The 13,911-nt window shown below is 39.3% G+C and overlaps 1 protein-coding gene across 2 annotated transcripts in view; it reads right to left on the bottom strand.

The window, feature by feature from the left end:
• The window catches only part of EIF5B (eukaryotic translation initiation factor 5B), a 3,606,765-nt gene that overhangs the window by 2,025,798 nt on the left and 1,567,056 nt on the right, over nt 1-13,911 (bottom strand). For both annotated transcript variants that reach the window (XM_044070982.1, XM_044070983.1), the window contains one exon: nt 4,424-4,489. In XM_044070982.1, the coding sequence (XP_043926917.1) occupies nt 4,424-4,489 (66 nt within the window). The remainder of the gene's footprint in view (nt 1-4,423; nt 4,490-13,911) is intronic.

Genomic DNA, 13,911 nt, shown 5'->3' with positions numbered 1-13,911 from the left:
TTTAACTGAAAAAAACTATTTTAAAAGTTTAAAAAGGAAGGGAATAGGGTGGGCTGTACTAATACAGGTTAACCTAACACTGAAGGGAAATTAAACCCCTAACTAAACTTTTTTTCTTCTTTAACAAGAAAAAACTTACCTCAGCTGGCAAAGGAGACCTCTTTCGCTAAGCGGCAAACGAGATCTGAGGTAGTTCCGCCTTGCATCATGGGATATAGGGTTGCCTCGAGCTGGTAAAAGGAGTTCTCGAGCTAAAGCTAGTGCCGAGTCGGAGCCGAGGATCGGCTCCGAACCCATCCAGCAAGAATGAAGGCGAGATTGACAACTTAACATCAGGGCTTAACTCTTGTAACAGTATAAAACCTGTACTTAAAATGAACCGTGAACTTTGGTCTTTCATGTTTTTTATGTGAACTTCTATTTGCTATGTAATGTACTAATTCTAATATATCTGGGCTTCATTTCTATTATTTTTTTATTTTTATTATAGATAGTGAATACTGCAGATTAATTATTTATTGTGTACTGTATGTGTCTCAGTGTTGCATACAATTTTAGAGTTTCATTATCAGGTGATTACCGGATGATTCTCTATTAATTTCATTGGCTTGTTTTTATTTAAATAGGAGATTTTGCACTATGCTATGCACTGAGAAAGAGCCTTTTGCTTGACAGCTTTGCCTTTCTATTTTGCGCTTGTGCTTTTATTAAACTTCTGGACATTGGACTTCTGTTTTATTTTTGTCTATGGATTTTTACCTTGAGGTCCTTTAACCACTAGAGGCGTTATTTATTGAGAAAGTCGAATAAGTGAAAGATCAGCTCTGGCTGAGTTTTTAGTCTAGATCAGAAGCAGTTGTTAAAAAGGAGCAATTAGTAGGGTATATAACATATTGCATGATAACTATAAGGATCAATCAGAGGAGGCTAGTAAAGACTGGGAAGAGAAATTGGAAAAGCAATTTGCAAATGAACAATGGGAGGACATTTATACAAGTATGCAAAAAAGTCCTGAAGGTTTAAGACTTTTACTTGGAAGTGTCTGCACTGCAGTTATTTTACACCCAAAACAGATTTCAGAGAATTTTTCTTTGGGTAGTTATCAAATTCTGGAGGTTGGAAAGTAAAGAGATATAACCTTGTAAAATGCTTTTTGGGCATGTGATGAGACAGTATATATCTTAAAAATTCCCTACAGAGTATTTTTATCAGAAATATTGTGGTAGAGATCTGTACAATTCTTTTGAGTAGGGATATAGGAATTGAATTGTCTAGCTGCAATAAAGGCCTTACCAAGTTTAATGCTACTGGCTGCAAAAGAAAAAAATACTAGAAAATGGAAATCAAATTCTAAACCATCTGCAACTGAAGTACAGAATACTGTAAAGGAGATAAAAGAACTGGAGGAATCTTTAGAAAAGAGTACAGAGTAAATTACATAGAAATAAATGGAATCTGTGGGAACACATGTCGAATAGTATTCAAGAAAAGGAATGAGGGTTCAAGGGAAGGCAGGAAATGAGATTCTTATATAATGCTGTCATGCATGACACTTGTTACAACCAAAACAAGTATACTGCATGAAAGGAATACGTGCCCCAGTCAGCATTTAAAATGTGATGGATAAATAAAAATATTTAAAAAAAAAATCTCCAAACTGAAAAAAAACTCTTAACTATATGAAATACAGTTATTAGGAAACAAAATTATTTCAAATTTGTATTAATCTGAAGGAAATGATGTTGACTATCACTTTTTGCAGGAAAAAAAAACTTGGTATACTGCCATCTCACTTATGCACCATCAGACATCCTAAGTTAAGGGAAGAGCCAGCATTATAACTTCCAAGAAATCGTTAAGTGGATGCCTGCCTGTGACTAATAAATCATAGTTTAAGCAGTGGTCATGAGCAATGAGCATCCTTTCAAAGTATCACCTATAAACAATGTCTACAATAACTTCATCTAGGCCTCTCAACTCGGTCCCCACCATGGCAGCTGCAAGATAACTAAACCTGGATTTTTGCATGGTTAAATGGCAGGACAGAGACAGATGTGGCAATAAGGAAAAGATCAGGAATAAGTAAAGAGATAAAGGGCTGAGATCTTAGGTCTAGTACTCTTCAGCATGTCTTCTTGGTTAATTGCATACAAATTAAGAGAAATGGTGAATGACGTCAGAAAAGCCTAACTAAGGTTTTGGAAAAGCTGATCAAGTGGGCAGAAAGATGGCAAATGAGGTTTAGTGCACATAAATACATAGTATGGCCCACATACTGTCTTAGTGTAAAGTATCACCTGGCAGAGTGGAACTGATGCTAATAGAGGAGGAGGAACTGTGAGTGTTGTTAACATAGTAAGAGGGAAGTACCAGAAACCCAAATAATGTTGGTGTTTATCCTAAAGAGGACACGCTACTCCAGTATCAAAGAGGTAATGCTCTCCCTCTTTCAGGGCCGGGTTAGGCCACACATTAAATATTGTCTGCAGTTATGGAGGTCATACAATGATGGGGATGAATCAAGTGTATTGGAAGGAATTTACTGACATTTGTTTAGTCTTGGATTCTAGAGGAAAGTCAACAAAAGGTTATGGTGGGATGGAGAGGAAAGGAAATTACCAGACAAAAGCTAGAGCAATTCCCCACTACAAAAGAAAATGGGGTCACATAATACAGGCTTCTAGATGTGACAGGAAAATACAAAGTCTACAGGGTATTCCAGTCATCAGTTCTGCAGGTCCTCAGATCCAGAGAACATTAGAAAATGCAGTAGTGGTTAGAGAGAGTGACAGAGATAAAGGACGGATGACATGATGAATACACTTAAAAGGCAGAGGTGCAAGCTCTGACTGCATCCCAAATACCCAAAGTCCAATTAAGCAACTTAGGGTCAGAATAGCTGATGAAGGATGGGGATGAGAGGCTGATACTGGCTTGCCCCATCCTTGGAGGGGGGGGGGGTAGATTTGCTACTCCAGCTTACAAACTGGTAATGGCAGGATAGAACTGGCACTGGGTTATAGCTATCTTTTGCAAGTAAGCCAGAAGGTAATACATGCAAAGCATGCCTCTCCCTCCTAGGCAGCATTATCATAGCCATTGGTCAATGTGGGGAGTGGGTTACACCAGATATGGGATGAACTTCTACGCTAGTCTGGGAGTAAATGGACCTTTCAACTTGATGTGTTACAAATCAGCCATAGTACTCTTGTCCCAAAGAAAAAGAGGGATCGATAAGGTAAAGGAAAGAGAAGCCAGAGCCAATCAACTGAGGGGGAGGCAGACTACATAGATTATGGCCTTCTACTGCCAAACAAAACGTAATGTAATCTTTTCTTCAGGGCTACTCAGAGGGAACGAACGTAGGAAAAATGCATTTTACTTGGGACAAAACTTCAGAGAGACAACCCACTGGAGCAGAGGGACAAATTCCTGACTGTAGCCCAGATGACCAGCGTTTGACTAGCAGACTGGGCACTTGAAGGTACATGTAGGGAGAATGGAAGCGCCTGTCCTGGGGGACCAGAATAAATGGTGGCTCCTACCTGGCTCAAACTACTTGCTTGGGTGACAGAGCCATCAATGGGAAGCAGAGGTCGTCAAGATCTGGGGAGCCGAGCAGATGCTAGAAAACCAAGGATGTGGCTTCACATGCTGGTGATGGTAGTAGTTTCTCAATGCATGTGGCAACATATATGCATGGCTGAGGGGGCACCTGTGGCCATTACACTGACCCACATGCTCACATCAATACCAGGAATGGAGTTAGGCCAAATAATGAAAAAAATGGTCTTCCCTGCCAGGATGATGATGAAAGCACAAACTGCCCTTCATGGCAGTTGTATGATGCCCGCTCCACCCCAGACACACACTGTAGTGTGTGATTAAGGAGGAAGCTTGATGTTAAGGTACAGGAAGAAAATAAACATTACTGACTTAAAATCAAACTAAGCCCTGCCTACAGTAATTAAACTTGTGGCTACAGGTTCATAAAGTACATATGAAAATTACTGCATTGTACTACTACCACAATCTGATCATTGATCAGAAACTTGCATTAGAACTGTAAATTTTCATCACCATCACACATGCATACCTAATGATTTTTTAGTGGATCATATAACATATTTATACAATCTGCTAAGCAAATGGGCATATTTAAAATGATCCCAGTTCCAAAAATACATAAGACCACAAAGCAATAAGATAAACCAACATTGTACGTGCATTTTTGAGATGTACTAAAAAATCTCATGTTTTAAAAAGTAAATCAGATGAGGCTTTCATAAACAATGGGTGATTTTTTTCACTATCTACAAATAAAATTATATGAAATAATTTGCACAATGCACTAAAAAAGAGAGAACACACAACTGAAACAGTCTAGAAAGTGTTTAACAATCTATCCTTGTCTCTACTGTACCTTTTTCTTTGTCTTCATCACTAACCATAGCCTCCCAGTCATCAGCCAGGTCTTCAGATTTAATTTCTGTGGAAATATTAAACATCAGTTTGTCTTCCCATTACAACACAAGTTACAGTCACTCTAATGGTGAACATATAGCACAGGTGGCAAAGGTATAAAACAAGTTAGACAATGAAAATTTAAGACACTGCATTCACAAATATCGGAAGTCTTTAGGGAGACCATAGGGAGGAAGCAGTGCTGACCTCCATCTGTAGGTACTCCAGAAGTGACAAATGGGAGCCAGTTTTGTGTGGCACCAACTGCTAAAAAAATCAGGGTAAAAGCCAGCTCTGCAACTTACAGTTGATGTCCTTACTATGTCCCACATGACCATTTTTTTTCCTCAAACAGTAGACACTGAAGGAACCAAGACAACGGAGGAGAGAGTAGCATGTATGAATGTGGCTTTCACATCTTGTGGGAACTAAGATGGCCTGAGCAAAAATACTGCAGTTTTTGCTTGTATGGCAGTATAGTAGCACAACTCAGGGCAGTAGGTGTGAAAGATGGCAATATACAAGTGTTCCTCTAGGCAAGTTTTAAAGCAGAATATACAGCTGTTGCAGGGAATTTAAGAATTTAAGTCCATGATCTCCCTCCACTAGTGATAGCACCACTTCTGGGGCTAATATCTTGACTCTGAGAAGAATAAATGGTGTGGAAGGCTCTCACTTCCAAGGGAAAAAAATGGGCCACATGGTGGCTGTGGGGACTCTGTTAAGTGATGGCTGATGGGGAGAAAAACATTCAGGACCCGTTTCACGCTCAAGGGCATGAAATTTACTAGAAGTAACCCAAAGAGAGTCCTTTAAAAAGAGGAAGATCTAGACGACAATAGGATTCTGTCACTGAAAGCAGTAAGAGAGGTATCCTTCTCCAAAACTACCTTTTTCACATCTTTCGCAATGCCCTGGTAGGGCAGTATCCACCAAAGGAAATATTGCCTCAGTGGACAAAAGAAGACATCCTGCTCCTTTGGAAATGAGGGGGCAGCAGCTCTTGGGTAAGAAAGCTGTGATTTCCCTATGGAATTTAACAGGGTGGAAAAGCTGATGAAACAGGCAGTACTCAAATGCCACATCTGACATCCATGTCCATAATCAAACATATAGAGATGGGAAACAAAATCTACCACAGGACTGCCCCCTGTACTACTAATGGGCAGAGCCAGCTCATAAATACTTCATCCCATGCATATATCCCTTCAAATTACCTACGGTATCATCCCTGTTAGTCTCATTTGGGGTAGTATACAATTATTAACCAAGAGATGGGTACGGCTAATCTCTAACCAAGTGGGATAGGTTAATTTGAACACAAAAAGGTAAACTTACTTTATTTTATTTTACATTTGTTGACCGGACTAGTCTAGCTGGATATATGTCCATTTTCAGTAGAGGCCAGGGGAGAAAAGCTCCACAAGGATCAGACAAGATTAAAAATATTTAAAATTACAATATTTTAAGATTAAAAATACAACAGTTACAAAACATTAAAGTTCAGTTACAGATGCATTAAAGTTCAATTAAGATAAAATACAGATAAAATATCCCTTTCCCCTATTTTCACTATTTTTTTTTTTACACTGTGGGAAAGTAATAGAAGGAAGAGGGACATTCCCAGAACAAGAAAGTCATTAATAAGGACTGGGAAAAGAGACTAGTTACAGAGAAGAAAATCAGGAATGGGAGAGAGTAGTAAATGGGAAGTTACCCCTCTAGCAGAAGCAGGTAGGATGTCTGTTAAGTCCATCTCAGGTATGCTAAGTCCCACTTAGAGGTAGTAGGAAACTGGGTTTAAAAAGGCCCTTGAGGGCAGCTAGCCTAATACTTAACACCTATACTTGCCAATGAACCTAGTGTAAGGAAGAAGAGTCAGGAGTTACATTTTTTTAATTTATCCAGAATACAGTATAAAACCACTTGGACCTTTTTTCAGACTTACCAGGAAATGCCTTCTCAGCTTTGTGACTTGCACAGACTCACAATGCAGGCAAATGAAAGATTTGCTGCACAGGAAGCAGCTCATTAACAGCTCATAACCTTCACACACGGCATTAACAGCCTCTAATTTGGCAAACGGATTCAGCAGGAACTTTTGTGCTAGATAAAGGAATGTTGCTCACTTCCACAATCTATTCTTCTGGACCATGCATGTACTTAGACATTTTATCAAACTCTTTTTTCACATCTTGACTCAAAACAGGCTTTATCTATCTGCCTCTTGCCCTTTCCCATACAATTAATTCAACCTCTGCTCTATTAGGTACCAACTACTAGTTAAAGCTTTTCCAAAGCAAGGAACCAGCTACAGCATAGGAAAGCTTTTTCACATTTGGGTCAGAGAGTTTATTTGCACTTACATGACTTTTTGCACTATTCGCTATTACTGTACTGGCCTGTATGATTACTCATTTTACTGGGCTGACCTCTACTTCACTTTTGTTTCTTTGCAATGATACTGGCTGCAGAGTTCTGCTACCATACTGTTTCTGCAGTTTCAACTTATCCTGATTAAGTTCATTACTAAATGTTGCTACTTAACATAGCTAATTACCAAATGTTGCTACTTAACATGGCTATTAAACCGTTCCCTGCCACAGAATTGTTGCCTAATGTTAAATATTTGTTTTTACAAACCTTGTACTGTTTTTTGTACTTAACATTTTCTCTGCTAAGCTTTTTTCACATTTTTGCTATTCTGCTAGTCACTGTTAAGTTGTGCTGTTCAGTTAGCACACAGTTTTTGTACCTAGACTGTTTTAGTTACAGCCATTTGCGTCAACATACCTGAAAGAGCACCTTGTAGGAAACTTACAATCCAACTCATTACACTTCAAAATATGGGGTATAAAATACGTCTGTATACACTTTCCAATCAAAATACTAAACCTTCCGGAATTGGCTGTACACTTAATCCATGGTCCTGTCGTTGTTCCTTTGTAAACTGCCTTTACAATCTCTCTCCCAGATCTTTTCTAACCTCCGCTGATTGTTTCATAGTTATGCAATATTTGCATGCCCTACTAATTACTCATTTTTTAGCAGCAACTTCTGTTCTAGAAGACAGAAACTGTACTATAGATAATCTTTAATGTAGCAACCCCAACACTTTTTCTTTGCTTATACTCCGAGATCGATCCTTGGTATAGAAGGCAGTCTCTAACCTGCTGTACAAACTTCTGCTTGGTCTTAACCCACTCTTAACCCTCCCTCTCTAGTTGTTTGGTCCAAATACCTTGATTCCTAACAATTTCCTCCAACAATTTCCAGCCTCTTTTTGTCAATTTTCTACACCCCTACTTAGTTATCTCTATTAGTAAAATCTTTTTCATTCCCATGGTGGCTTACTTCTAAAAACACGTTTTGAGACTTTATATTCTCCTTAAAGGGACAATCCCAGAGTCTAAAATTAAAAAAGTAACGCCCACTTTAGCTATGTCACTCACATTCCCACCCACAGTGTCATTTTTCTTTTAAATTTCCTGTACTTTTTAAATTCCAGTCTTTTGTCTCCCACTGTCAACTGTCCTTTCATTTTGCGTTCCTATCCCATTCGAATCAGATCTTTGTTTCCAAATGTTCACATTTAATAAGCATTTGCTGTTGCTCAATCACTCCTTTCACTTCTATTTTCTCTCCAAAGCTAGTTTCATGTATTGAATTACTTTGTGCATATTTCTGCAGTATGTGAACATATCAAAAGCTGTGCTTGTATTAAAATCATATTTTTTAAGTTAAAAAAAGAAAACGTACATGCAGCACTAACTGCAGTATCGGTAATGTAATACAGATTGCTTTCTTCATAACCAATGAGCAGTGCCGATGCTGTATCTGTATGTAATGTACTGCATTGATCATTTCCTTATCACTTGCAACTTTTGTTCAAGACTCTGGAACAGGGTGATGGTGCAAAACTCTAAACTAGGATCACTTATTTAAATATTACTCTAATTTACTGGAACAAAATAGAAAAAACAAAGGGCTTTAAGTCATCTTGCAGTTCCTGAACAAGTTGTACAAAACTCTTTTCCATCGCATTATCGACTGTCTGTAATCCTCATTGCTGTAGCAGAAAATGAACAATTTTGCTAGCGGCTCCAGGGGAAAAAAAAATATACAAGTCAGAATCAAGGACAGCTGAATGGTATAGGCATTCTGATATTGCAATACCATGCCTGTGCAGCAAACGAGTAAATCTCCTAATACAAACAAGGATAAGTTGTTGTAAAGTGCCAGGCTACAATGAGGATCAGATTGTAAGTATGTAAAACATTAGTCAGCTTGTTCCTGAAAACTGAGCTCCACTTGCGTTTCAGACATTTACGCCAGACAGCTTGCAAGTACTACTTCTGATTGCTCTTGGTACAAAGTATCAGGCTGAATAATATTGCAAAGTCCCATGTCCAGATGCCACTTGGTGTATTTTCTGCCAGAATCGAGGCATTGCTTCATCAGTCAGCAAGATGAGCCTAAAGTTTAACTGGAGGTGTGAGTAACGTGCCAGCCAAGCTTGTCAAGTACTACCTTGTCTCTGATATCAGCCTCAGAGTTCTCAACCACTTTTATGCAAACATGCATTTTCAGAAGCAATTGTAAGTTAATAACTTGCAATTTTATTAGGTGTATTTAACAACATTATTTATTTTGCATTACTAACTGCTATGCAAACTGTTAGGGTACGATGATGCAGCTCTATAGTAATGGCTTCACAAATGAATGCCGATACTGTATTTGCGATAACGGTTGAAGCTCCAACGCACCTATTAATTTTGCAGCAGCAAATGGCTTTTTGGATTACTAGTAAGCAGCTTTCCAAGTTTTTGACACTGAATTAATTTATTTTTGTTTTTACTTTGGTGGAAAATGTGTTTTTCTTTACAGTGCACCTAGCTACATGTCCGAAGAATGCCCCAGTATTAGGAGGAAGTTAATGGCACAAGTGTTGCCTAAGCATGCATGTTCTGAGCAAGTGTATGCCATTATTGATTAACTTTAAATCTCAATGAAAATTACAAATTTTTAGGAGCAAAGGGGGCAATACAGAATTGGTACTGTAATCTTCTGCACCACCTGCTTCCCTCCAGACTCTCAAATGTTTTGCTCAACATACAGGGGGAAACCTGATGGTGGAAAGGCTCAGAAGTGGAAATAGTTCTTAAATATTACTTTAATTCTCTTGGAAAGGTAAACAGCAGGCTTTCTCTATCAGGATGCATGTTCTGAACAAGTAAGAAACTTTAATGTATAGCATTGCTGATCTGACTGAAATCTTTAGTAATTTACCATTTTGCTATGTGATGGGCAAAAATATGAGGCAAAATAAAAGTTCTACAAAATCAGACATTTGAGAGGTATGCTTTTTGTCAAAGTATGTTCCTTCTAATCCCATCTTTTACTAGGGTTGCAGCAAAATTGCAAGGCAAAAATCAAGGACAACTGAGCTAAGATGAACACTAACTGTAAGACAATTAGTTATTGGTCATCATAAACTTACTTTTGTGTTGTGTAACTTCATGCTTAGCAAGCAATGGCTTTTCCCAGTTAGGTGTAGCCACAGCAGAACTCTGGTCCGCTAATGATTGGCACTGGATTTTTACGGTGCCGAGGTGCCAGCCCGACGCCCAACCTTCATGGAAGGCACACCCACATGCACCTACCTGCATGTCTATCATTTACGCAGCCACAGGGAGGACATGCAGACTCCGCACAGAAGGAACTCCAGAACCCAAGAACCTCTTACTGTGAGGCAGCAACGCTAACTGCTGCACCACCGCAGCCAGAACTTCATGCTTAGCATGGCAAACAAAATTATTTCAGCTTCCTTCTTTTCCCTTGCTTAGCTATCATTTAATTTCATTGCAACAGGTGAAGAAAACATTTGACCATTGCATTTTATTTACCTGCTGTTTGAGATATGACAAATACAAGGCAACAGTGCGTCAAGGCAGAACTTCTGGTTTTTTTTCTAGTTGCTTGATATGTAAAGTGAAGTAACATCCCAAAGGGAGCATTATGCTGAATAATTAGGCTAATCAATGATGAATCTACAGAAATATTGAATTCTCTAGATTTGAATGATATTCCCCAACGGAAAATAACACTACTGAGTAAGATTTTCTGACTACTGTTAGTCAGGAAGATAGGGAATGGTCACCCAGTGATCCAACATCCCTAACATTTTCATTTTGAAGTAGAATGATGTTTATGCTGTATGCTTGGGGGGGGGGGGGGGTTGCCTACCAAATCCAACAGTACTGACATTTTTTTTGCATTTAATTTCAGCCCATTTTCACTCCAACAGTTATTTACACGTGTAAGGTCTTCCAGAAGGGTTAGAGCATTGGAGGGAGGACTTGACAATAAAAATAAAGATGCCAACAAAAGAATAATCTGGCACAAAGGCAAATGAATCAAACACAGTCCATCAATAAATATTGATTTGTTGTTCCTCTTGATAGCCAAGTTGGATTGTATTTTTCTGCACACTGCTGGAGCTGTGACCAACTCCAGTGGGGTCACTAAACACCACCCATCACTACCACCAATTTGGTGGTTTAGTGAGATCCTTGGATCAGCCCCACTGGAGTTGGCAAACAAACTTGACTATCCTGAAGAACAGTGAATAAATATTTAATATTTAATATGCATGGAATCAGTCTGATTGGCTTGCCTTTGTGCAGAGCTATCCTTTCATTAGAATGTTCATTTTTACTGCTTGACCTTTTTTCCTTTGATGGTTTGAAGGCAGTTGGTTTCTCTGTGGGGACTTAACTCCTAGTTTGCATTCATCTTCAAGCTTAATTTATTTATTTTATTTATTTTTATTTTACATTTGTTGACTGGGCTGGTCTAACTGGAATACAAATCCATTTTCAGTAGAGGCCCAGGAAGAAAAGGTCCAACACAAACACAACATATACAGTAAACTATCACAAATTAATAAACTTAATTGGCCTGAAGTCTTTGTTTCCAATTTGGAGACCAGAAATGAAAATGCTGAAACGAGGTTCCAACACTGAGCTCTAGGGGACATCATTGATGACTTTTGTCCTTTCTGATGAGGCACCTGCCACTTGAACCGCATGACTTCTGTACACTAGCCAGTTTGCTCTCCAGCTTACCAAAAAGGGATTTATTTTTAAGGTGTTAGGCTTACTTACAATACCAGCATGGGGGTATGGTATCAAACACCTTCACCAAGTGAAGATGCACGACATGAACCGCATGCCCACTGTCTGCAGCCTGTGTTACCTTCTCAAAGACGTTAACCTAATATATTATGCAGGATCTTCCCTGGATAGAGACAAACTTCTCAAGTGTAATGACATTTTTAATATCATTGTTTATAAATTCTGTTATAATATATTCCATGACTTTGTGGATGAGACTCATTAGACCGATAAGTTTGCAATCCCCAAGGGTGGTCACATAGACTCCAGTGTAGAGTGACATCAAAACTGCAGTGTGCAAAACTTCAGGGACAAAACCTGTATGAAAACTTAAGTGAAACAGTTTGAGGAGTGGCTTTGCCAGGGCTTGTTTAGTACTGTATTAAACAATCAGGTAAACTGTCAGGCCTCATGACATAAGTATTTTTGGACTTTGAAAGCACCTAAAGTACATGTTTCCTCTGTGATAAAGGGGAGGGGGTTAGAGGATTCAGGGCTATGTGGGTCTTGGAAAGAAATTTGGGGAAAAATTAGCAATTAGCACTAGATGTTTGCTAAAATATTACCAAAGTCTACTGTATCTGAATGGGGGTACCATTTTGAATAAGTTTAGAACAGTGTTGGGTTTTATTCTTTATTTCCCTTCATAACTAAAGAACAAGAATTTATGGCTGTCCTTATTTTCAAATGTTATCCTATGTTTATGGGCTGTTTTAGTAAACATAATAGTATTTTTCATATGATCACAGGAGCATAGGAGATTACTAGGCTATTGACCCGGAGGTCAGTTTAAGCCTAGCCATTTCATCCCAATGTAATACCATAAATATGGTAGTCAATACCCAGAATTGCATTTAGTGATGAATGCCCATGTCCAAGAGGGTTGTGGGCACTATTCCCAGTAAGAATTTATGGTGCCCCATCCACTTGTCCAGGTTCCTCTTGAACAGTATCATAGAGGTGCTCTCTTTCACATGAATTGGTAGCCTGTTCCAAACACTCACTGGGTGATAAATCTGTCTCTCCAGCATGCCCTATTTAAGTCACAGGTTATATTTAGGTCCCTGGAACGGTAGCCCTAGGCCCTTTGATTTATGCATATGCAGCAGGTTCATTATGGTTGTGTCTAGGACTGCTCTGTAGGCCAGGAAGAAGTCTACCCTAAAGTCTGTACAATACGAAGTATAGTGAAGGGACTTTAGTCAGTGTGTGTAAGGCATGTGCTGGTGCCCCTTGGTCTTCTTCCTTAGAAATCCCTGCGGTCTCTCTATTGGCTGCAGGTTCTTAGCACAGTACATGCTGAATGGGGCATTATACTCAATTATGGGCCGGATAAATGCCAAGTATAGGTGGGGTTATAATCAATTATGGGCTGGATAAGTGCCGAGTATAGGTGGGGGTTATAACTTCTTTTGCTCTCGAGGCAATGCCTTTACTAATCAAGTGTGCTACGTAGACAGCTTTCCTTACTACAGGAGACGCATGGTGGTCGAAGTTAAGGTTGCAGTCAATGTGCAGTCTCAAGTCCCTTACCATTTCATGAGTACTTATGGTATTGTTGTTTTGATAGTGTGAGGGAGCACGGTTTGTGCTGAAGGGAATGATGATGTCTTTCTTTGTGTTCAGTTTGAGACCGTGACTAAATACACCAGTTGTTGGTCTGCATGAGACTCTCCTGGAGTATACGGACATCATTTGGGGATTCAATTATGGCACCTAGTTTGCAGTCATCTGCAAACTTGGTCAGACACAACCCCTTAGTTTTGGCCTTAACTTCTGAGAAGTATATACCAAATAGTAGAGGACCCATCACTGACCCCTGTGGCACCCCACTGATAACCACTCTTCTGGCTGATCCACTTTGATAGTGTGTGTCTAGTTTGTGAGCCAGTTGGCAACCCATCTTACAATGAAGGGGTTTACATTCAGTTTGCCAAGTTTAATATTAGTACCTGAATGTGGGTTTGTGTCAAAAGCCTTTGCCAGGTAGAGGAATGCTATGTGCACAGATCTGCCCTCATCATTGGCCTTTGTCATATTTTCAAAGAAGTCCACCAGATTTAGCAGGCAGGACCTGTCCTTCATGAAGCCAGATTGGGTAGGATCCAGGGTTTGGAGGGCAACTATGTCTTTATTTATGAGTTCCATAATGACATGTTCCATGACCTTACAGATGAGGCTGGTCAGGCTTACTGGTCTGTAATTCTTTGGGTCTGTTGTTAGGTCACCTTTGTGCAGGGAAATAACATTTCCTCTTCTCCATTCAACAGGA

The sequence above is a fragment of the Protopterus annectens genome, chromosome 5.part0 (assembly GCF_019279795.1).
Source record: "Protopterus annectens isolate FY-2018-M chromosome 5.part0, PAN1.0, whole genome shotgun sequence".
NCBI classification, from domain to species: domain Eukaryota; kingdom Metazoa; phylum Chordata; order Ceratodontiformes; family Protopteridae; genus Protopterus; species Protopterus annectens.
This window is presented reverse-complemented; position numbering and strand designations above follow the sequence as displayed.